Below are 25,712 nucleotides of genomic sequence, written 5' to 3'. Positions count from 1 at the left end.
CACATCCTGTGGCAAAGAGTTCCACAGACCAACCACATGCTGAGTAAAGAAATATTTTCTTTTGTCTGTCCTAACTCTCCCAACACTCAATTTTAGTGGATGTCCCCTGGTTATGGTGTTACATGAGAGTGTAGAGCATCTCTCTGTCCACCCCATGCATAATTTTGTATGTCTCAATCATATCCCCCCTCAGGCACCTCTTTTCTAGGTTGAAGAGGCCCAAATGCCATAGCCTTTCCTCCTAAGGAAGGTGCCCCAGCCCAGTAATCATCTGAGTCGCTCTCTTTTGCACCTTTTCCATTTCCACTATGTCCTTTTTGAGATGTGGTGACCAGAGCTGGACACAATACTCCAGCTGTGGCCTTATGTTTTTTATGTTCATTATGTTCTTATGTAAGACTAGGTAAATTGCCCTACAACAATAAAGAATTATAAAACACTGCTATCATTTCTCATTAGAAAGTTACTTAACGTTCCACTTCCGTCAACCAACCAACCTCCTCCATTTTATAATTCTGTAGTACTACTTTTCAACAAAATTAACTAAAATAAATAGTTTTTCCCCCACCAACAGAATAATGGTGGAATTGTTATGATATATAAACAGGGTAACAGATGGTGGTAGATATTCAGAACACTACTGCTAAAGATTAGTAGCTTTCCTATATTGCCTTTAAGAGTATTTATTAAATCCTCAGTTCACCACCCATTGGAAGAATTTGCCTGTTTTCTTATATGGTCTAAAGCAGTGCGTTTATGAAAATACTCTGATGCTAAGTAAATACCTATATACAAATGGTTACCAAACAGCTCCAGGGGGCTTTAACCCAGAAGGATCAGCTCCAGTGTGCTCCTCCTGGGCATCGTGGGAATCTTACTGCCCCTGGAGCTGCTAAGTGTTGGGAATAAGACTGTGGAGTGACAAAAAAATGGCAGCACAAGGCTTCGCTTGGCAAGCAGAGCTCTGTGAGTACCATTTTAAAAGTCTGAAGGGTCAACCTGCCCACCTTGAGTTGCTTACTCACTTTTTTTGGTCGTTCCACAGTCTCAAACCTAGACATAATGATGGTTGCATGATATGTCACTGCATCATCCAGATGTCCAGAACAACATGTACTACTCCATGCAGTAGTAAGGACAATGCTTAGCAAAAAATGTTTGGGATCGCTGCTATATACTGTTTATATGCTAAGTGAATATCTAATAAAATTTTAAGCTTACAACCAGCTCAACTTACTTTAAAAAATTATCTTGTACAATATCCGCATCATAAAAATAAAACCCTTTATTGATAATTGTATGAACGTTTTAACGTGTTTAATGCTGCCAGCTATAAAAATGATAGAAAGACTTCTGCTTCATACATTTGACTTTACAAATATACAGATGTTAACAAACAATTAATACTAGGTTATGTAGTTCGAACTTCATTAAAATCCTGTTAGCCAGTGACAAACCTCTCTAGCAATACATGATTCAGAGAAGATTAAAACATTTTGCTTTCATACACACGAGTCTACAGAAAACTTTAATACTAACCCTAGAAGTCTTACTGGATTAGCTGGAACCACCTTAATTGTTGTGCTTAGTTTAATCTCAAGAAGATAGGCTATTAGCAAAAATACATTATCTCCTCTTGCATTCTCCCTTCCCACAATCCACTGTAGAATACAGTACTCAGTGCATTTCCTAATAAAATTCATTATTGTATATAAATCTCTATAGAGTCATCATAAAGAAAGGATACAAGTTAGTGTAAACACAAGGAAATACTTTTGAGGGTTGCTACATTACCCTCTGTTTAAGATTGGAAACAGTATCGACAAGAAACCATTTGGCCAACTTTGCAGCTGCAACCCTCAGTTGAAAAATCTGTACTGGACAACTCAACTGTCTGTGTGCTTATAAGAGTAATTTCCTATGTGTTTATAAGCAATGACAGGGTATTGTTAGCACAGGGGCTACTTCAGTAAAATGGGAACAACAGAACATTGACCAACAATTAAGAGGGACAGTAGCATCTCCGATGTCAGTGTGATTTGAGAATAGCATCATATAAGAACAATCAGCCACTGAAGTATTTTAGCAACTCTAGCAGTTCCATACAAATAAGTTCAAAAAGGGAGAGACTACTGGATAAACCATATATAGTGGTGTCTTGAAGAAAACCCCATACATTTTCTTTTAATATCACAAATTCAAGAGCTTTGGTCTAATATCACAATATGGTGAAGCAACAAGTGCCTGTGACTTCAGAATATCATCTGCTATTTCTTGTAAGAAGAGCTATAAATAGGACATCATATGGACTAGAAGAAGTTAAACATCTGCTCTCTGTGCAGATAGGTTTAGAGGAGATAGTCGAATGCTTTTACTTGGCTGGACATCCTTTAACTTTGAACACGCTTCCACAGTATCAAAGCAGTCCAGCACAATTTCAGACTTTAGTAGGATTCATAAATAGGGGTTGTCAGAGAATAAACCTTTGCCCTAAGTGTCACACACATACATACACAGTAAGGGGAATTTCACTGGAAAGGTGACTGCTTCAAACCCTTTATTGGCCCCAGGTTACTGACCAGCTTTCCTAGAAAAACAGGTTCCCCACAGTAAAGCAGATAAAGCTTAAAAAGCAGCTTAATCTTATTTCCTCATCTTCTTTATGAGCTATGAAGAATCTCAATAATATATTTGCACCAAGATAAATCTGTTGTGTGCATAACATGTATGCCTCTCTACATATATAGTCTTTATATAGAAAAAAACTAATGATTTGGTTTCCACAGCTGAAGTAGAAGGGCAGTTGCATTCTATAAGCGAACCCAACTTAGTCAGCAAGACTTTTGTCAGCGTACAGTATTTATTATATAGTTAATGACCTTTAAGTTATTGCTTTGGATCATCTAGTAAAGATCCTAACTTCCGAATGTAAGAACCTGTATAGAAATGACTTAGCAATTTCTCATTTCAAGTAATATTAAGATCTTTATCAAACAGTAAAGATCCTTCTATCAGAAGTTCTACACACAACAGTAGAATGCGTGAAGAATTGTTAATACCCCTTAATGCTTCAAGATTATCATCCTGCCTTTTCACTCTCAATGGAGAGAGAAATATGTAAGGAATGGATACTTGGCTGGAAGAAAACTGGCACCCTGATTGTTTAAAGCTCCCAAAGTTGTCTTTTTTTTGTAATCATATAATGGAAGAGTGGGTTGCATAAAGGTCAGCAACAGGGCCAAAGTGCACCTGACAACATAATCACATTGACTTGGTAACAGGGAAACAACAGACCAGCCTAGTGGTCACCTTTGGAACATTTCCTATCTGTAGTATACTGTTAACAAAAGTACTGAAGGACTTAAAAAACAGTGTTGATTTCAACATTCATGATTCAGAGAGAAACTGTGCTTTCAGCAGCTGGATGATCCCTTCTGGTTTTGCAGAGAATTGCAGGCTTGAGCCCAGGCACTTTTTAGAAAAAGTCTGTCTGGAATGGAAGTTTGCATGGAGTATTGGTCTGCATAATTTAAAAACAAGTGTTTCATTGTCATAGTCTGCTGGTCAGCTCCCAGCATAGGAATCAACCACTTCTCTCTCTCTCTCTCTCTCTCTCTCTGTTTTGATGTGCCCATTGCTATGAGACACTTCTTGAGGCTCTAGTGTGTAAAGATTTGTACATAAGTATTTTTTTTTCTACATACTATAAAACAAAGGGAAAAAGGACACTAAATGTGTTATACGAACAGTTATACAAACAGATTCTGCTACAGTCCAAATAAATAACAGGGAGCATATAAGACAGTGTTTTAGCTCAAGGAATGGCAAACACTTGGAATGTGACATTTCCTGGAGACTAGCTATTGGTTGGCAACAAGATCTCAATTTCTTTCCCATTGGCTACCACAGCATTGCTTGAGCAGCTACTTGCTAAGTCCCCAGGAGAACTGAGAGAAGATGCCTGAGAGGGGGTCTTAACTGGTGGGGTAGGTGTGGCTGGAGAAGGAGCTAGTCCAGGTTTCTTTGGCGGAATTGGTGGAGGATTCCCTCTTTCTGCTCTGGGTATGGTAGGTGATTTAATTCCAGGAGATAGTGGACTCAGTGGGCTAGAGACCTTGCCTGGGTTAGACTCGCTTTTGGGGCTCATGGCACTGGCCAAATTTCGATAGTCTGTGCCAAAGGGTGAACTGTTAGGAGAGACTGGCTTAATAGGACCTTGCTGACTGGTGAACCTAGAAAGAACCTGAGTGACTGTATTGCGGGCGAGCTGCTTAGCTGCAGAATTATCAACAAGGGTGGGTGAAAGATCCCTGGATGGAGGACTTTGGAGGCCACTGGACTGATGATCTTGATCAGCTTGTGACTGGAATTTGTGACGAGCAGCATGGAAACGCTGATTGATTCCCACTTGGTAAGAAGACTGGTAGCTGGGGCTACTTGCTGAAGCTCCAACCAAACGTTTAGTCATGACTGGTGAGGAGCATGGGGAGGAGGTCAGAGATGAGGAAGCTGTGTTGCTTGGAGATAAAGATATTCCACTGGAAGGGAATGGTTGGACTGAAGGGGCAAGAGGCTCAATTCTTATTGGGGAGCTGCTATTTTCTATTGCATTCTCGGCAGCTGATGACACAGATGTGCCTCTCTGCGCATTTTCTATGCTGGGCTGGGCTGGTTCTCCACTTGCTTGTAAATCAGCATCACAATGCCCATTTGCCTTGGCATAAGGGTAAGGGGTAGTGGCAGAGTTGGGCATTAACACATGTGCCAACCTGCCTGTACCTCCCTGACTGTTGCTTTCCATCATGGGACTTCCTGCCTGGCAGGCTACTGATCTAACTGAAGTGGCCTCTGTGACTGTTGCTGTGGACACCATTGGAGTAGTTGGTAGTGTGCTCTGAGCTTCACTGCAGCCACTTTTGTAAATAGTCTCCAACTCCTTTAAGGTTTTCTTCAGATGCTCTACTTCTTCCTTCAACGCCTTGGTGCGATTCTCTTCCCGATTCAGCTTAGCTCTCAACTGTTCTCTTTCAATGTCAAACTCTGACAGCTGTTTCTCTACTTGTGCCTCCATCTGCAAGCCCCTCCGCTTCTTGGCTGCCAGCTCCTCCTCCATTTGGCTCACTTTGCTCCTTTCCTTCTCCAGCTTCAAACTTATTTCTCCAACTTTTTGTCCCTCTTCTGCAGCTTTGGCTGTGGCTTTCTTGCACTCCAACACAAGCATGGAAGACAGTTGCTTGTGATGTGCTCGTTCCTCTTCCAACTGGCTTGACAGCTTTTTCTGCTCTCTCTCAAATTTCTTCACTTGGGACTTTTCAAATTCCAGCTAAAAAAGAAGATGAAGGAATTCAACAAAGGCAATCAAATTGTTATTTTTAAAAAATCATACAAGTACAAAGCCCAAAACTCATAAAGTTATTCATGCCCTTTACTAAGAGTAGATCTAAAAGATCAGTGAAGAGAAAACTAAGACTTATGAACAGCCTCCATTCTCAGGGCCAATGGGCCTAAGATGAATACAAGAACAGAGGCTACTTAAACTTAGCAGGTAATGTATGTAACTCCAGATTGTGGGTGAATTACTAACTTTCTTTAAAATCCATGAGGCAATTGGCCACAGCTTCTTCCAAAGTGATCTTTAAGGGGGGGGGGGGAGGAAGGCAAATGAGAAACCATTCCTCCACCATCTCCCCCCCACCATTACTGGCCACACTACAATGCTATGATTTGTACCTGCTAATATTTCATAAGTGGTATTTATATTTTCAGGCCATTATATTTTTTTCTTCACAAACCAATATTTCTGTGATTGTGAATAAGAGTGCCACTAAGTCTAGTTTGCTGCCTGTAGGGAACAAGGGAGCTTGTAGGGAACAGAATAAACTCTCAACAGGCATGGGCCACTTGCTTTCTTACCCACACAACATACGTTCTCTATGTTCAACAGCCATCAATCATTCTCCTCCGAGGGCTAACTAGCAAGAAGGCAAACCTGCTGCGTGAGCCGCTCTCGCTCTTTTTCTAGCATGTAGGTGACATCATCTCCTTCAGCAGTGTCTTGGGCGTGCCGCTGCTTCTCTTCTTCAAGATCCAAGATTACCTTTCAATGAGAAGACACATCAATCACCTTTGAAGAAAGTTGAAATTATAAGCATATCCAGATGTGTAGGTCAGACTTTTGTGCCGATGGTGAAACTGTTAAGTAGAACATTCAAATACAGATACTCAGAACATTTTTACTGAATGTAAGGACTCTGTGTAACAATAAAAGATTCATCATCACTCTTTACCTTCTGTAGTCTTAAATTGAATCTCATTGGCTTTAAAAAACAAAGGCAGGAAAATAGAAAAAATAGAAAGGGGCACTCCTGTTTACAGTTTGTTGCACAACTCTAGAAACATTTTTCCCTGCTTCAATGATCTTGTGGCTAAAACCAGAAGGGAGCTCAACAGGACTGTAAGCCTAATGAGCAGAAGCAGATGCTTTTAAGAATGAGACTCGTCAGGATGCTGACAGTTTACATCCTCAGCAATTTTTCAAGCATATCTTGCAAATGAAAAATGAGTAGACAGAACTTTCTTGCAAAGACACAACAGTTTTGTTCTGTAGTAGTAAAAACACGGGATTCTGAAGCACTTTAACCAATTCTACCTCAAGTTAAGAACTCTTTCAATATCAGAGCACTGGGAACTGTTTCTAGCCTAATCCAACGAAAAGGTTCACATGGAAGTGCTTCAGTTTATATATTTCACTTCCATTTGAGTACAAAATTAGCACCTAAGAAATGCCTCAATAAGGACCCAAACAAAAGGAGTTTTCAGATTATGTTGAATTACAGTAATAAATTGTTATTTCATTAAGCCAGTGCTTTGCAGCTCACCTTGCACAATCCTGGAAGACTATTTTGAAGAAAAAGAATGGTTAGTATTTTTTCAAATCACAAGCTTGGGAAAATTAATGAAGAGTGACTCAACAGCAGCAATTCCAGTGTGTTAAGGTCATGAGGAAATACTTATTTCCTTTCAGAACAACTGGGATCTCTGTACTTCTAGGACTTTGTTTCACAAAGCTTTTGAAGTAACTTTATCAGTGAAAACAACTGATTTTATATTTTATATTGTACAGTAGTTTGTGTTTTATATTTGATTTGTTAGCCATCTTGTGTCCCCCCCCCCCAACCAAGAAAAACTGAATTATTAAAACAAACATTTGCGATTGTTAGAAGAGGACATTTCTAAGGGGGAGCAGCTGCCTGGGATCAAATGGGAACTTCAGTTTAAAAACAACCATGTTCTGGGAACAGACATACATTTTTAATATTCTGAGCAAGCACATGCATATTTTTCATTCTTCTCACTCTTCAAAGGTAGATACATTTGCACAGTTCCAAGCAGCACTGCATAAATGCCTAAAAAAGCCCTGGCCATTGTTCTGTCTGTATCCGGACTAAAGTTCCACTTTTGTGCAATTTTCAGTTTATCAGGAAAATGAGAAACTAGACAACAACTAGGCTTATCAGTTCAGAGGAGTTGAGTCATCTCTATATTCTCAGCAGCATCTCCAATGAAAGAAAACACACACACAGATGTGCTTACTAACTGAAAAAAGTTGGATAGAAAGCAACATTATATCATTTTAAATTTACCAAAACAGTGCTTTGGTGACCAAGTGTTTTGGGCAATGATTGTTTTCACGGGAGAAAAAGTGTTATTAGAGAAGATAAATCTACCTTGCAATACCAATCTATTCTTCTGCATGAAGTATATTAACATGCAAAACCCACCTTTCTGTGCCTGCTCTCAGCTGCAGCTAGTTGTGACAACATTTTTTCTTGCATATTCTTGCAATGTTTCATCACTACCTTCAGGATTGATAAGGGATTGGCACAAACAGGCTGCTTATCACCATGATTCTCTTCTTTCAATGCCTCAAAATCCCTCTGAAGAGCCATCAATGGATCACTTAAGTTGTATTTTCCATAACGTTCTTCAATGAAAGCATCTCTGCGCTGGGCCTGAAATATGATGAAGCATTTCATGTTAGTCTCTAATACATGTTTATGTTTGAAGTACCAAAGAGTTGGAAAAATAAAATGCAAGAAAAAAAACAAAACCAGATAATCTCATGAAGAAACCATGACGGCAGTCAGGAATTATTGGGTCATACAGATGAGCAAAAACCAGCACAACTGCTGCTTAAACACATAGCTGAGTGACAATGAAGGGCTTAGTGAAAGACAGAGAATCCTCTAGGGCAGCGTTTCTTGAACTGTGGGTTGGGATCCACTAGATGGATAGCAAGCCAAATTCAAGTGGATTGAATTGCAAAGCACATAACTCAGCTGGCATTGAAAATACAGGGGTGAAAATACAGGGTACAGGGCTATTGGGCAGGGCGGGCTCCTGGTGAGAGAGAGGCCTGGTGCTTTGCCCTGAATAGGTGGGAAGACTGCACTCTGGAAAGAAGGGAGGGCTGTTTGATTGGAGAAAGATTCAAATCTGCCTTCTGCATTGACTTCCAAACTGGAATGCTTTAATTCTAAGCCTTGCAAAATAGCAGCATGAGCAAGCTGTGTAATGGGACCTTTGGCTGATTGTGGCTTGAAACCTAAATTGATGATGTCACTTCTGGCCATGACATCACTTCCAGTGGGTCCCGACAGATCATCATTCTAAAACATGGGTCCTGGGTCTAAAAACGTTGAGAACCCCTGCTCTGGGTCCTGCCAAACAATGGGGGGGGGAGGGTGGACTCCCCGAACTCTAAGAAATGTGCCAATTATTCAAGGACCCACCCATTCTTGGAGCCTGTAAGGTTAACTGAGTTGAACATTAGGGGGGAAACTCAAGGGAACAAGCAAGTGATCAAGCAGGTAGCCTAGGAAAGTATGAAATAAACAAGGGCTAAAAGAAGAGGCAGTGACAGCTGCAACAATAGACTGATAAAGGGGACAGAGGAAGGAAGCCAAAGGAAAGTAAGGTGAAATATTGTACGGTAAATCTACCTAGGAAAAGAGAAGAAGAGATTAGCATTTCCCAGCTTAGTCAATTTCAACTGAGTATACTTCTATATTTCCATTCCCATTTTTACTACCTGCTAGTCCTGATAATTTAAGCTAATTAATCAAATAATATGAAACACAATATGAACTATTAGCCATGAAGTATAAAACAGAACAAATTCAGGTGAGGTGATATAAAACAGGTGTTGGGCATTTTTTTTTTTACAACGTAATCTTGCAACGTAATCTTCAGTGTGGCTAAGTCATACATCAGATCAACCACACCATGCAGAGATACATGCCAGCTGAACACAATACGTTTTTACGTGGTGTTGAAATTAATGTATTACTACAACCACAAAGCCGACTGCCGACCAAACTACCTTTTCCTCTCACCCCAAGGTCCACCATCGATAGTTGCAGTGATCTATTTACTTCCTTGCTTTTCCCAGCAGGAAACCATTTGCAGGAAGAGGAAATCCAACTTCAAAATACAGAGGTCTGTGGCATTTTCATCACAGCCAAAAAACAACTCCAAGATCAACACAAAGGAACTCTTTCAACTAAAGAAAAAAGTACATACACACACATACACCCATGGCTCCTTGTGCTTGCTAATGACAAGTGATTAATACATCAAGGTTAGGCTATTGCTAGTTTTACAGCTGCTTCCTTTTCCACTGTTGCCAGCATTGGCCTGCAGATTACAAATATGTACAGATGGACCTATTAAAAAAATTACAATGCAATAAAGCAGATTGCAGAATCTGTCCAAAGAACTCCTGGACTTTGCTTTAAAAGTACTGTGCAACTCTCCGTAAGTATTTTCACTTCCTTCTGTTTCTTCAAACTGCAACTCTATTCCACCAATCAAAGCTTAAGCATATTACAGGTTGGAATTTTAAATCTGATCCATGCTTCTCAGAGAGGCTATTTTCTCAGTTCCTTTTGTTTCAGAGTAAAGGCTTATGTTATGTTCAACTCTTTTCTGTTTTAGATTTATGCATTTTGGTGCAAGAAAACATGATTTTTATATTTTGTAAGAGGTGACTGCATGTGTGCATATTTCCACTCCATTTTCCTTAAGTCATACTATGACTTGCCTGGGAGGAAAGAGGGAGTAAACAGGGCATAAACAGCTGGGTCAGAGTTTCCAGCTCCATGCAAGCAAGGAACCAGGGAGAAAACCCAGGAACTGTGTGCATGAAGTACGAAGAATCTCCTGACCACTAGGCTTCTCAATTTCCTTTGTGCAGCATAGCTGGAAGGTGGAAAGAGAGAAATGGTTCAGGGAAGGCCTGTGAAACTGAACCAATTCACAACACACCTCAAAGTGTCCAGTTATTTTCAGCTATTATATTTCAATCAAGATAGCTTTCTTTAAATATTAGGGTTAAGGTATCACCACTTTTTTTTTTTAAAGCTCAAAAAATTAACTGATCAAATAGTGCCAAATTATATATAGATGTCCTTCATCTATCTTGAAAATCCACCTTTTCTGTGAAACCTTTGGCACAAATGCCCAGTTGCCATTGTTGCACTCTACTATAACAAGGCCTAAGTGTGCATAATGAAAATCAGACACTCTTGCCTCTTGAGAATTTTAAAATGCAAATTCCTAGGAACAAGACCTCTCTTATGCGCACTGATGGCAACAACCACCACCAACACAATTACCATTATTAAATTCAAGGTGCATTTGGAAGGTTAACATGCAATTCTTGTCCCTCTTCCAAATATAACAAAATTAATCTGTCTCTTACTCTGGTCTGATTCAACAATAATTCAGCAATTCAATTGCACTGAATCAGCTTTGAACTTGGACACACATTTAGGAGATGCTTGTTAAAAACATAAAATCATCCTCATACAATTTTTATAAGAAAAAACTATACATATAAAATCAGGGTACACAAATACATATATGGATATTTCTGTGTACATGTGGTTCTATGTTCAGCATTCCAGTTCTAGTGGGCACATATTGTGAGTCTGCAATGCACTTTTAAAAAGTCATGTGAAGTGGCCCTCAGTCTTGAAGTTAATGGAAAATCTTTGCTCTCTGGCTGTTCTGGAAATCTATTTCAGAATCTCTTTCCTCATTCAATATCCATAAAAGCTCTCCTCACACAAAACGAGTCCCAATTTACCAAGTGAATCACATGTTCTGAACCAGAGACATTGCCACTTACTCACTCTGGGATGAGAACACTGATTCTCATTCAGAATTACTCAGCACAGAACAACAAGGCATTTAATGAATGGTTTCTGTAACAAGGAAGGAAAAATACCCCAGGAAACTGAAGAAGGGTTATGGCGCTTGCCTAAGCTCAGTCCACCCGAACAGTAAATGAAAAAGCAGTGTAATTTCACTTAACTATTGTTCAATCAAAATTTAATGCCAGGCTGGGTATTTCGACTGCTGATCTATCGCATATTCATCTTTGTGAGGACTGAAGCATGCAAGACCATTAATCCTAAATAGAATCCCACAGATTAATTTTCGCAAAAGCAGCAAAATAATTCTCATGCTATCATTTGTCTCTTCAAAGTCTGTTCTTCACTAGCTTAAGAACTGCACAGTCCCAATTGGTCTTGCTTCCTCCCAACAGAGCTTACAATGTCACGTCAAATCAGCTTGAGCCTATGTCCCAATTAGGTATTGACTACCGATTATGAGAAGAGCAAAGCTATTTGTTAAGCACGGTTGTTCAAGGAACCTCAAGGTGCATTTCTGGGATTTATGAAAGATTAGCCCCACACCTGAACTCTGTTCAAGCCTCCTGTTAAGTGCATAAAGCCCAGATACTTTAACCAGCTGCAGTCTGCAGAGTTTTGAGAGAGGTATATAGAGAAATATACGTCTAAGACAGTCATCCATGCAACAGAACACATTCTATAATGGTAAGCCCATTTTATTCCTAACCATCAATGCAGAGATTTGATAAAGTCAGCTATTTTGAGATTTGTTGACCAGGAAAATCCAGTTCATAATTTAGTGACTGTCCATTCAGACAAGTGTGTGTGTACACATCTTTTTGGACCAGTGGTGTGGTTGCTAAAGTGCTAGTTTTGGATGTGGAAAACAGAGAGATGTTCAAATGTCAACTAGCATGACAGTGAATTTGGGAATTTGGCCCTAAGACCCTTGGCAAGTAGATTTGTGGAGGTTTAATCAAGAACAGAAATTATTCAACAGTAAGAAGATTCAAACACAGAATTTTACACAACAGAGGATCTGGGCCTATAGTACTATAGTTGCGGGAGAAAGTCAGCAATACATGTCTGAGAACGACCATTTTTCCTGGAGCTCAGAACAGTTACCATAAACACCCAAAAGTAAATAGGAAAAGAATGGGTAAACACACTGAAACATACACAAAAGACTTGAAAACAAGTATACCAAAGCAATCACAGTTATATACGTTTTTAAAAATGTTCAAACAGGGAGGAAGAACAAGGGTTGCTTTGTTTATCGCACTATCAACTAAGCTTTTAAAGTATCTTTCCACTGTGTCCACTCCAGAGTGCAATGAAATTCCAGTGAGAAGGGTAGAATATCTAGAAATCTGATCAGTCTTTTTGGCAACATGATCCGGGTTTTCATCCTACCAATGCAAGATAGTTGGCACAAAAACTTGTGCAGAAAGTTTCCCAAATAGCTGTTTGTACACATTTGATATGGCAATAATTTTGGGAGATAATTTCTTAAGGGAACAAGGCACTTCCTCACAGAGGAATGGCAACCTGCAATCCTGAAGAGATTGCATGAAGTTCAAAACAGTGTATTGCGCTTGGCAATACCGGCTAAAGAAAAAGAATGTGGGCAAGGTTGAAACTGTATTACTGTGCCATCTGATAGCAAGAGCAGCTCCTGTGAGCAGCAACTTTTCATGCTTTGCAAAGTTTATAATTCACAAAGCACCTTGGAACTCAAAGGGAAGGAATTTATGCCATTTTTTAAAAAGAAGCGGTTTTCCTTGACAGAGCAATCTTGTCTACCGCAAGCTAACAATGTAGTTGCGTTAACTGACTGCTGTGCCTGCATGTGCCTACACATCTGGGGATCCTTATGAACATAAACACATGTTTAAGCCATACTGAATTAAGTACAGTAGCCCTTTCAGAATCAATAAAGACTTTAATTTTAAACAGTAGCTCTATAAAGCACTAACTCTGCAGTTCCTGTTAAACAACATACAGCTGTCAAAACTATAGGAAAAACAAGCCCACCGTTTGTACTATAGAAGGAAGAAAGGTCCCCTGCACAATCTATACCAGCCATTTTCAACCACTGTGCCATGGCACACTGGTGTGCCATGGATGGTCTACAGATGTGCCACAAGAGTTTGGGGGAGGGTCATTTGTTAGTAGGGTCACTGGGAAATGTGAGCCCCCTGCTATCAATGGGTGTGCCTTGTTAATTGTCAAAAAACTGATGGCGTGCCTTGACTATTTTAGCACCTTGTCAGTGTGCCCTGAGATGAAAAAGATTGAAAATTGCTGATCTATACTATATTGTCCCAGGAGCTCTTTCCCTTACTAAAAGAAGAGGTAGCTGGGAAGTAGCATAGAGCAAGTCTCCATTTGCTAGAAATTGTTCAGAGGTGATGGTATAAAAGCAATGTTTTGAATGGGATTCTGAACAAATGGAGACCTCTTGGCCCTGTCTAAAGTATTTACAATCTAAGGATCTCTTCTTCTCAAGCAAATTGAACAAATGCATAACATCTATAGCAGGGATTTTCAACCTTTTTTTATCTCATGGCACAGTGACAGACACTAAAATTGTCAAGGTACACCATCAAGTTTTTGACAATTGACAAGGCACACCAAGATGCCGGGGGGGGGGGCTTACATTCCCCATTGACCCTATTAATAATGACCTTCTCCCAAATTCCTGTGGCACACCACAAGTGGATCACTTGTGGCACACCAATGTGCCATGGCACAGTGGTTGAAAATAACTGATCTATAGCTTATGCTTACAGAGTATGCATGAGCACAACCTACCTTCCCCACTAGGCCATCCCGTAGCCCATGAGTATTCTTCTACCACTCCCTCTGCAGCCTCCCTCCATGCTGCATTCCATGACCAACAGTGGTTTTTTGCAGGGGAGGGGGCAAGAAAGGTGGTATATGGCCACGTACACTGTGCAAGTACAACCTGTGAATGATACCCAATGTATTGTCATTTAAACCTTCAAAACAGTTTCCACAACCCACAACTACAACTTTGTAAACAGCCACTCTCTTGAGTCACCAGCAGCAAGCTACTAGAACTGATACTAGGAGATTAGGTAGGAAAACTTTGACAGAAAGAGAATCTCTCCATTCTCTTTTTAAGGTGTTTGCATGTTCTATATGACTTGCACAGGAAAGTGAAGGCAGCTAGCTTGTAATATTTGAGGTCTTCTTTGCAAACCTGAATAAAATAGTACACTCTGAGTACTATATATTTAATGTTTGGCTACAGCTAGGTACGCACTCTACCTGCAGTTTGTCTCAATGCTTCAAAACATGCACTACACAAGTACATAACATAGGCTGTTAAAAACAAATCCTGGATGAATTAATTCAAAAGTTCACACAAGTACATGGTCAACTCTGAAATAATTGAATCGCAAAAAGTAACTATCAGGAATGACAACATGGGAATCCCTCAGACATGCTTGTTGCATTAAGAGGATGCTCCTCTTACTATCTATTGACAGATGCTCCTCTTACTATCTATTGACAATCACCCAAGTCAGTGAAGCAAAACATATCAAATTACCAGTCTGACAACAAGTAGTATAAACCAAAAAGTCAATTCCTTGTTTATGGCATTTCTTTTGGAATAATATTTACTAGATACCATATCTAGTATCTCTATATGCCAAAGAGTTTGTCCAAAGCAACTTGAAATTTTATTTTAAAACATAACTACTTCCCCAGAACCAGGTACTCTTCTACTTGACATGCCTTTCACTGGTAGGTATGGAATGGCAAGCTGACTCCCTAGTCCGTTCCTCCTGAGGCTAGAGATATTTTAATGCACCAGGAGCCAAAGCAGAAAGGAATGATAATATGGAAATATGGCAACAACTTCAAAAAGGTGGGACACACAGCAAGAGTGCAAACACATGCAAAAACATCACCAAACCCTAGAAAAAGCAGCTGCTCCAGATCAAAACTATGAGCAACTAAAAAGGGAAAAAGATGGGGGGGGGGGGAGAAGACATAAGCAGCTGAAAAGAACTATTGAATTTAAAAGGCTGACATCCTAAGGTGCTTCATTGTTGCTATGGCATTAAGTAAACACCATCAATTTGAGTTTGTGTCTGTACCTGTGTATTCCATTTTATAGTTAAAGGGAAGAGAAACTCTGAGAATAAGAAGTGGTTTAATTCATTGGCTGACCTTAGTTAATAAAAATTAGCAGGAAACTACAAGACAGGGAAATAACCACCATCTTCGTTTGCTCCCAAAGCACTGCAAACCAGTGCGATTTGTCCAGGAGAACAGTCTCTTATTGTAACAATTTTTAGCAGTTTGATGAGACCAGGAAAAAAAGATCAAGCCTTAAGGTGTGAGCATCTGAGATAATTGAGGATTAGACTATGATTTTCATTAAAATGGCACATACAGATGGAGCCTGTTTATTTGTGGAATTTTCATTCGCGGATCTAGCTCAATGCAGGTCCCCTGGACCTGCGCGGAGCCAGACTTGGCCCCGACTAAGCTCTTAGGAGACGATCAGAAGTATGCTCCGGTCACCTCCAGAGGATCTTCTGCGGCCCATGGAGATAGCGTGCAGCCTCCATGACCCTCAGAATGGCCTCCGGAGGTACTTTAAAGGCACTTCCAGTTTACACCAGAAAACCAGAAGTATCTTTTTAGGACCTCTGGAGGCCGTTCTAAGGCTGCGTGCAGTCTCTGTGGGCCTCAGAAAAGTCTCCAGACGTGACAGGAGCACAACTCCAGTCGACTCCAGAGAAGTGACCTACAAGGCATTTGAGGGTCTCAGAAAGGCCTCCAGAGATGTGAGAAGGGAACTTCGCGTCTAGGACCTCCAGAGGCCATTATGAGACCCATGGAGGCTGCACATGGCCTCCACAGGCCTCAGTCAGACTCCAGACATGTTCAGAGCTCAGGTGACCCTGAAATGTGTAATTTGATTTCACGCGGAATTTGGTATCTACGAGGGTTCCAGGAATGGAACCCTCACAGGTAACGAGGGTTCATCTTATTTTGCTTTAATAATCTACTAACCCAGCATGTTCTATATAGTGTTTGATTTAGACTGACTGAAATACTAAACAAAATTTCCTTTCCCTTTGTTTCTAGGAGTCACTAACCATATAGCAACATTCTTCAGAAGCAAGAGTGATTTAATTCTTCTGTGGAAAGAATAGAGTTTTCCCTTTAAGTTGGAATGACAAGCAACTTCCTTTTAACTATTTTGATTTGTTGCCTGCCCCATTCTAAGTCTTATGGCAGATAACACTAAACACAACCCTCAGCAAGCCTGACATGAAAAAAAAAATGCCAGTTAAAGTATGCTCCATGCATGTTTTCTGCAGTTATTTCTAAAAATAAATAGAGGGCTGAGTAAGGACTGCCTGCAGCCGGCACAGACATGTTGGATGAGGCAAGTCCATTCTCCATCTGGTAGTCATGGGAGAGTTTACTTGAATATGTTCAACTTGAGAACCCAATGAGCTATCAAGAGTAGAATTTTGACTAGGAACTTTGACAAATGGATAGGATTGGATATTTGAATGAATGACTGAATTCTCTTGCTTCTCTAAGGCCCAATCCTATCCAACTTTCCAGTGCTGATGCAGCCATACCAATGGGGCATGCACTACATCCTGTGTTGGGGAACAGTCACTGGAGGCCTTGTCAAGGTAAGTTAATGTTTTTCCCTTAACTTCAGTGTTGCTTTGGCTGTGGAAAGTTGGATAGGTTTGGGCCTTTGGATTACTTATCCCTTGTGGAAAGCATAAGAAAAGCTGAATTTCATGGGCTGAATATCTTGTCATATAAGACAAGATATCTGGGCTGTCCCTATATGTTTCCCTCTTTCTTCTCTTACATAATAGGAAATAAACAGAAAGAGACTTAGTACTTTGCAAAACAGAGACAATGGCACTAAAGAAGATCACGCAGTTCTGAGAAGCATGATCATAGCAGCGGCTGTGATAGTCAGCCACTGGGCTCATCCAACTCAGAGCCACACCACACTATTGGGGGGGAGCACTGTACACTTATTATGGGGTGGCTGTGCACTGCTGCTAAACAGATACACAACTAAAGAGATGTCAAAAATTCAACTGAAGAGGGAGCACTAGTGAGTGGGAATAATGCTATGAAAAAATAAAATTCAACTACCAGGAAACAATAAACCAAGCAAATACTTTTAAGACTCCTAACCAATTAACAGAATTGAAGTGATGGGAAAGCGCTGCTTAGTCTTAATTAACCCATTTCTGCCCAGCCCACAAGTGTATACATTTGATCCCTGTCGCGTATATGCAACATTGGGCAGAAATGGCTTAAAGTTTCCTTGCTTGTTACAGAGAATAATTCTTCCTCCAGAAAGACAACATGAAGCAATTCCTTTGCTCGAGGACAGCAGTTCTAAGCCTGTGGTCCATGGATCACAGATGGTCCTTAAGATGCTGAGAAGTGGTCTATAAGGTCTTGGGGGGGGGGAACAGATGATCTCCTTCTATCACTTCCAGCATTTTGCTGAGCAAGTGCTCCCCCACAGATCACCAAAGAGAGTGGAGTAAGGACTGCCTGCAGCCAGCACAGATGTGTTGGCTGAGGCAAGTCCATTCTCCATCTGGTAGTCCATGGGGGAGTGCTTGCTCAGGAGATGGTTCCCCACAAACCACCAGAGGGCAGAGAAGGAACTGCCTGTAGCTGCAGCCAGTACTCCCAGTGTCTTCTCAAGTGCCCCCCATGGACCATTAGAGAGGGTGAAGAAGGGACAGCCCATCGCTGGCACTTCCAGAATCTTGCTGAGTGCTCCCCCATGGACTAATTATATATTTTTGTGTGTGTAAGGCATCGGGGGTTGCATGTGGTCCATGACAATTCCAATTTTTGCCTCAGCGGTCTGCAGGCTCCCAAAGGTTGGGAACCACTGCTGTAGGAGAACAACTTCTTAAAAAAAGACTGCTTTAGGCACTAGCACTGAGGCTCTTTTATGCCCAGTAAGGGAGACAGGGCAGAGGCATGGGACATCAGAGCAAGGGGCAAAACAGGGATATGGAGAGATATCAAGAGCATCAGGCATTTGGTTAGTATGGAACTAAGTGATGTTTCATTCTCAGAAACATCTACACTCCGCCACAAAGGAACTGTAGTTTCCTGAAAGGATTTGTAGGCTGCCTTGGGAAAAATACTTCCCACAGGCTTTTAAAAATATTTCTTCGATGCTCTTTTACCAAGAGCTTTACAGAACGCTTCTTCCCCACTTACAACTCATCCCATCCCCTAGACTTGTTGAAAACTAAACAGCTTAGTTTCAGTTAGTCTTTTTGTGAAGCAGAGAAGAATTTTGCCATCCAGTGTTTATCTTTCCATGTAATCATACACACAAACTATTTAAGTTGCTTGCTACACTGTACTATTAGCCCCGCAATTCTGAAGCAGTGTTCATTTGTACTGAACTGCCTTTTCTAGAGCATTAAAAAATGGTATCTTCTTTAAATAGCTTTCCGCACTGTCTTGATTTCCTTATTTCTAGTTCATTCCCTAGAGACAGATGTTTGAAAATAAAACAGGCTGAAGTCACAACAAGGGCATAAGGAGAAAGATGAATGCAAGAAAAAGTAATCAGCTAGAAACCTAAAAGACTGAACCTCTTATCTCTAGTCCTCAGCATCTCCAGATCTGAATGATGTTCTCTAAAACAGTGCCTTAAAAGGAAACAGCTACCAGTATGTTAAAAGAAACACAAAGTCAAGTTTATTTGGCTAATCAGGCAGCAAACCAAATGAATTCAGTCTGTTCTGTCCGTTTTTTATTTTTATAAATAAATAAATAAATCTGGCAAAGTTCTCTCATCCAGATTCTGACTCCTCCAAAATTATTATTATTATTATTAATAATAATACAGGTATTTCTATACCACCTTTCTTGGTCTTCATATTTCTCCCTAAACTTTATTAAAGGCGGTTTACATAGGCAGACAATTTAAATCCCCGTAGGGATTTTTACAATTTGAGAGAAGGTTTCTATCTTTCAAGAAACCACAACATTCAGATGTTTCTTTCTTGATCTGGTCCCACATTCTGGCCTCCATCCTCCCACATTCAGAGCAGATGGAAATAGCTCAGCTCAGCTTGTCAGCTGCTTCAAGGTCGCACGGTGCCGGTGGCCTCGAACTGGCAACCTTCGGATGTTATCTTCAGGCAAATGGAGGCTCAACCCTCTAGACCAGACCTCCTGCCCACTTATGTCCACTTACTTCAAATTCTAACATAAATATCCCACCTAGACAAACCAAGATAACCTTACTAAGGTTAAGACAGAAGTACAAACAAGACATTTCATGTGCATGCTTACATGTGTACATGTGCACATAAACCCACCCACTTAGTGCAAGAGTAATATCTAGACTTCTCTTGTTAAATGTTCTCAATGACTAGAAAAAGTATGCTGCAAGTGAACAGGATTTGTGTGCGAGTGGAATGCTCTTTACAGTCATGTATGGTACTTCTGACGACAGAGTTCTGCTCCACAAAAGGTTTAGGAACCCTGAATCCACTGTATCTTTCCGTTTCACTTCTGCTGCACAGGGTTTATCTAAGATGTTGTTTTTAGGAAAAGCAACATGTGCCAATTACTCCAAATGCTTAGCTCTATAACAGCTGGTATGTTTCCATCCAAACCCTTTCTTTATTATGATGCACCCACTGCAATGTTTCCTTTATTTGAGGAAATAGATTCAACAGCTTGTGCAAGCTGTCTGCAGTAAAGCAAAGAAGACTTCTGCAGCAAAAACCATTTTAACTAAATGTGCATTAAGTTTTTCATAAAGTGAAAAGCAAGAATTAAATTGCCATTTGAAATGAAACAAGAACCCTTTATAAACTACCTGAATGTCCGTGTCTTAAAAGCATGCTATTATTGTGCCGAGGTATGTACTGTGCCAACAGTCTCCACAGTTGTTTGAGAGTTCTAAAAATTGATCACACCAGTATACTAAGGTTCTTTTCTGCAGATGTTTGTTTATTTTTAAAACCACAAATTCTTGTAACATTATAAAAAGAGGATGACAAGTCAATACCGGTTCTTATTTTACTTGCAACAAATGACCAGTAATTCTCACACTCACACCATAGATTTTGAAAATGTAACTTGATTGTTTGAAATAGCAGTTGCAAAGTAACTTATTTTCCCATATCTTAGAACACAGAATTCCATACTGCATATTGCCCAATACCAGCAATAGAAAAATTCTGTAAGAACCTGTGCAGGACAGGTATCAAAAGCGTGTGGTTCCCTGCATCCAGAGACGAGGGGGTGGTAAATGGGCATAAGCATTTTCAGTTGGGGTACCCTGCCTTCGGAAAGCCTTCTCCAGGGAGGTTCATGCTGCACCAAATTCAATGCACTGTCAGTGCCCGCTGAATATCTTTTTATTTAACTAGGCAGGGCCCATGAAATGAGAGGGTACATTGTACCTGGGCTTGGTGTCAAAAAGAGGCCCAGGAGACAAAAGGAAGGGAGGCAGAAATTTCCCGGGATCCCAGGAACTATTTGCAGATATTCTGTGAAGACTAACATTCACATTTTGCATAAATTCACAGAAATTATGATCCAATTATCATATGACATGATTCAAAGGAGAAGGGAAGGAGCCCAAAAGAACCTTTGTACTCCCTGATAAAATTTCTCAGAGGCTCTAAAACTAGGTCTTTCAAAATATTTTAGAACTGTAGAGTTCATCTCTTCATTAACGCCAATTTCACTGCTCCCATTTTTTGTTTTATATTTACTTTAGAACAAGTAACACAATTCTATTCCGTTTTAAACCAGAATGCCAGGTGCAAGGGATGGCACAAGGGTGCAGGTCTCTTGTTGTCTTGTGTGTTCCCTGAGCCATTTGGTGGATCACTGTAAGATATAGGAAACTAGACTAGATGGGCCTATGACTTGATCCAGCAGGGCTGTTCTTGTATATTGTTCTGGAAGATTTAGGCCTGAGGCATGGGTCGCTGAATTAGCAGTAATCATAATTCAGTTCCTTTTATTCTTTTTTTAGTATGTTAATAACAGCAAAATGAATTTTTAAAATGATTTTTGATTGTTAAAGTCTGAATACTAGAGGTTCATCTTTAATGCATACAACTGTTGCTGTGAGACAATAAAGATAACAAATCAGTATTTTCCCTGTTTATTCAACTTCATTAATAATGTAAAATAAGCACTATTTAGGTGAACTGGTGGACTTGTCTGTGATTAGAAGAAGCAACTTGGCATGAATTCTGAAGACTATGGGCACATGAGCTTCCCATGGCCGGCTGTGTAAAGAGGTCCACACCTTTCCTTTTCTATAGCTAACAATAATAAACTTTTTGAGTTCCCAAGATCGTGCCCCTAGTCTGCAATACAGTATACAGATGTTTATGGTATTGAGAAGCATCCCAACTGCTCATCCAAAGCCTAGATTTATCATAAGGTAGAGAAATAAAGGACATGTTCCTACCCTCTTCCCACCAGAATCCTCAGTTGGTTTATCTGCATTCGGATGCCTCATGGCCAATAGACAGAAAGACCCAGTCACTTAGCCCCAGAAGATCCCAGAATATCTGCCAGCTGGATCCAGCTGGCAATCAGCTGACAAAAAAACTTGACAATTTCCACTGTCGCTGCTAATCCCACAGCACAGTTGGCTTGCACAGGCAGCCATTCCTCTCAACCACCAATCAATGTACAAAACATGTACTGATTGCTTTCACTGGTGTTGACTCTAACATTGTGTGAACAATTATACGACATTAAATTGAAACCAAGATATTTCTTGGTAGAGCAGATTTGCAGTAATTTCCTTCACCTTATCTTTCTATGGTGCTGCTAATAGCAGACACAAAAAGGAAGACAACTGGAAAGAGAACAGTTACTCTTGAAATATCAGTCATGTACACCTATAAATAGTAAACCTACTATCATGAAAAGTAACCAAATTTTTATTTCACAGGTTGCGACAAGATTCATAAGCTTTATGATTTGTACTTCTAGAAGCTATCCATAATTCTAGGAGAGCAAACAGAGTTAAGCTGCACACAGAACATTATAAAGATCAATATCTAACAAAGCCTACTAGTCACAAGACCTCACAGAAACACTCCATTCTCACACGTTCTTCTGTCATTTTAGTTTTTCTTCTGAAAAGATGCTGTAAAGGTACAAGAGCACTTAAAACAATGCTTCAAAAGAAGCATTCTGATGTTGCAAAAGTTAGCAAGCAAATCTCAGAGGTTGTCTTTGAACAAATTCATTCAGTGCAAGAGAATTAACATGCAGGAAGATTTCTCAAGAGAAAGAAAAAGGGTAGCTTCTAAAGTATGCAGGTCTGAGCTATACTAGGTGCTGGGTTTTTTTTTAATATGCAATACTTTACACAGCCCTTAACTGAAGACTGAACTCTTTCAAATTCCTTGCATGACACTAAGCACTATAGAACTTAAGTTTAAAAGGTTGAAAGCTAATGCAGTTCTACTTAACTGGTACCTTCAGTCTGAAAGACAAGTGATGGGTGAAGCACAATTTAGGTGTCAATTATAATTCCACTGGGCTTTCACTATTAATTCAATTTTATCTAATTTATTTTATCTACTACCTATGTTTCCCACAACTCACCTAGACAGTATGAATAGAATAGCTAGGCTCTAAAGTTCAGGGTAGCGGTTCTCAAACTCCCAGGGAGCTTGAGAACCACTCTAAGAGAGTGCGGGGAAGCAGGGAAGACAGTGGGGGTGGGGTGAAGGCAATGACACAATCCCCAGGATCATGTCGCTAAGGGAGGGGGTGCAGGGGCTGGCATGTACTTACCAGTCCCTGCAGCAGCCTCCTGGGGGTGCGGGGAGCCATGTGCGACCCTCCGCAGGGTTCCCCAACCTTCAGAAAACGAAGGTGGAATGCGATCACTCCACTTTCAATTTCTAAAGCTTGAGGAGCCCTGTGGAGGGTCGCACAGGGCTCCCTGCATCCCCGCGAGGCTGCTGCAGGGACTGGTAAGTACTTGCCAGACCTGCGCCCCCCTTAGTGATGTGATCCTGGGGATCACATAGCTGCCTTCCCCCCGCCCCTGCCCCTCAATGGGGCAGAGTCCAGGGCCCTCAGGTTGGAGCATCGCAATGCCCCAGTTTGAGAAGCACTGCACTAGGGGAGACAGTATCTTCCATTCACACATACTGAGTTAGCTCATATTTCCCACCTCTTGACTAATCCAATAAGAACAGAGAAAAGGAGCATACACAACAACATCTTAAATACATGACCAGCAAATACATCTACTACTGGTAAGTGATTAGTTTTTGATAAAATGCATAGTAGATGCCTAGTTTATCTTTAGAACTGACAGAATACTAGAATTTAACTTGGTGCCATTTAGGCACATGCAAAACACGACTGGTTTGCCTTGTTCAAAGTGCTAAAATGCAATTATTCTGGTCTAGATCAGAAGGAGAAATTTACCAGCTTAGGTTTACTGGGCTTAAATAAAAAGTACACCGCAACTACTATTTTGGTTGAGAAAGTCAGTGTCTTATTATTCATCGTTAAAAACTTTAAAAAAAAAATAAAGTTTTATTATTTTAAGTTTCTACTTTGTGAATAAGCTAACAAACACACCTGCCAAGATGAATTCTGGTTATATCACAACACTGAAAATGTAAAAAGGCATGAATGTTAATTACAGCATCACAATATGCACATACTAAATATTTTTAAGAGCATACTACTTAATGAAAACCAAGCCAGGCCCACTAACTTTACATAAGATAGAAACAATAACATTGCAGAAATGACCTTAGAGAATGACTGAGATAGAAACCAATGAGGTTATAATTAAGAACTAGAGAAAGAATCTATATTGTTCCCCTGCCTGCTGAAACTCTTATAGGGGCTGTTTCACCAGATTCCTCCCTTTACATGCTGGAAGAAGGATGGAAGGAGGAACATGCTAGAACATGAATGAGAACAAGTACAAGTGCCACCAGTTTTCTATAATGAAAGGACAGCTCCAATTTAAAGATATACTTTCATTAGTAATAATCAAAGTGTTATAACCATCAATTTGTATATCAGCAATCAAATTTTCACAATAAGATATGGACTACAATATGCCATTTGCAGTCTAAGATTGCTGAGAAAACCCAAATTGTTAAATAGTAAATCAATCACTACTACTCAAGTATATCTTCAGACAGAAAATGGAGACAGCATCTGCAGCAATAATGTTGCAGCTCCCTTCTGTACTTAAAAGCTTACCTTTAAGGCTTCTATGACAACATCTCGGGCTTCTAGTTCCCCTTCAAGAATACTAAATAGTGTCAGTAGTTCAGGCCTGCTGAGTTTTTCCAGATTCATCTTGAACACCTGCAAACAAAAACAGAATGTCAGTCTAAAAAAGGATCTAGTTAGCCTCTGTCAAGATTGATTTGTAATAACTATATACAGCCTGCCAGTGTGAAGTTTCCAAGTTGGCAAATTAGAAGTTTTGCTACAAGCAAGAAACACATGGTCTGCCTTTTTTGCCACCATATCCACTTGCAAATGAGCAATCGTTTACCTTTTCCCACGGGCTCACAAACATATGCATGCCCAGATGGCCAGGGTGTAACATAAGTAGTCCCACAATACTATGACAGTCACTGAGCATAAGTCACATTATTACCATGGTTAAGAGTATACATTTTAAAAATTTACAGTACAGTGGATTAGACATCTGGACCATAAAGTTAATACTGTCCCATTCAGAACAAACTTCTGCAAGCTGAAATTTCAAGATGAATGTTTGAAAGACAATAGCTACATGCAACAACACTCATCTAGTGTAAATGTGCCAAAACTACTCATGCTATATTGCTTACATTAAAGAAGGTAATGAATTTCTGTGACGACGTTTCAGAACTTTCAGTCATGCTGAAATCATAAGCAACCATCATATCTAATCAGTATGAAACACAAGATGGTGTCCAATCCAAAGCCAGTCACTGAAATTGTAATACCATACTAACATATTTGAATTCAGCTCATCTTAGTCCATTACATATAAAGATTACTGAGAGTTTAAACCTTGAATTCACAGAGCCTACAGCATTCAAAATGCTCTACAGCCACCACCACTCTGTAAGATTTTTGCATAATTCCACAAAACTAGGAAAATGACACATTCAATGTTGAACTGTAGCTTTCTAGTTGCTGACCTAACTCATAACACATACCTAAATGTTTTATCTATTTTTCCACATTTTTATACTGTTCTTCCTCAAAGGAGCTCAGGCTGGCATATATGGTTCCTTTGGTTCTCACTTCACTAAATGAAGTATTCACAAGTTGAAGTTCAGAGTAAAAAGTACGTTCTAAGATCTTCAAAGGTATTAAAGGAATAGTTAGAGAAGAGACCTTGCCAGTCACATTAGAAATTCTTCTCCACACAGAAAGCACAACTACGGCTAAGTATTGTGGCTGCTTTGAAATAATCCA

General features: G+C 40.1%; 1 protein-coding gene across 3 annotated transcripts in view; it reads right to left on the bottom strand.

The window, feature by feature from the left end:
• Window positions 1-3,627: 3,627 nt before the first annotated feature.
• CTTNBP2NL (CTTNBP2 N-terminal like) overlaps window positions 3,628-25,712 on the bottom strand; it is a 32,946-nt gene continuing 10,861 nt past the window's right edge. For all 3 annotated transcript variants that reach the window (XM_066624797.1, XM_066624798.1, XM_066624796.1), the window contains exons 2-5: window positions 24,495-24,602; window positions 7,782-8,012; window positions 5,990-6,097; window positions 3,628-5,323 (exon numbers count right to left, since the gene is read on the bottom strand). In XM_066624797.1, the coding sequence (XP_066480894.1) occupies window positions 3,857-5,323; window positions 5,990-6,097; window positions 7,782-8,012; window positions 24,495-24,593 (1,905 nt within the window). In that variant the 5' untranslated portion in view covers window positions 24,594-24,602 and the 3' untranslated portion in view covers window positions 3,628-3,856. The remainder of the gene's footprint in view (window positions 5,324-5,989; window positions 6,098-7,781; window positions 8,013-24,494; window positions 24,603-25,712) is intronic.

This window comes from Tiliqua scincoides, chromosome 4 (genome assembly GCF_035046505.1).
Source record: "Tiliqua scincoides isolate rTilSci1 chromosome 4, rTilSci1.hap2, whole genome shotgun sequence".
Classification (NCBI taxonomy): Eukaryota; Metazoa; Chordata; class Lepidosauria; order Squamata; family Scincidae; genus Tiliqua; species Tiliqua scincoides.
Note: the sequence above shows the minus strand (reverse complement) of the source record. Positions and strands in the feature narration are given on the sequence as shown.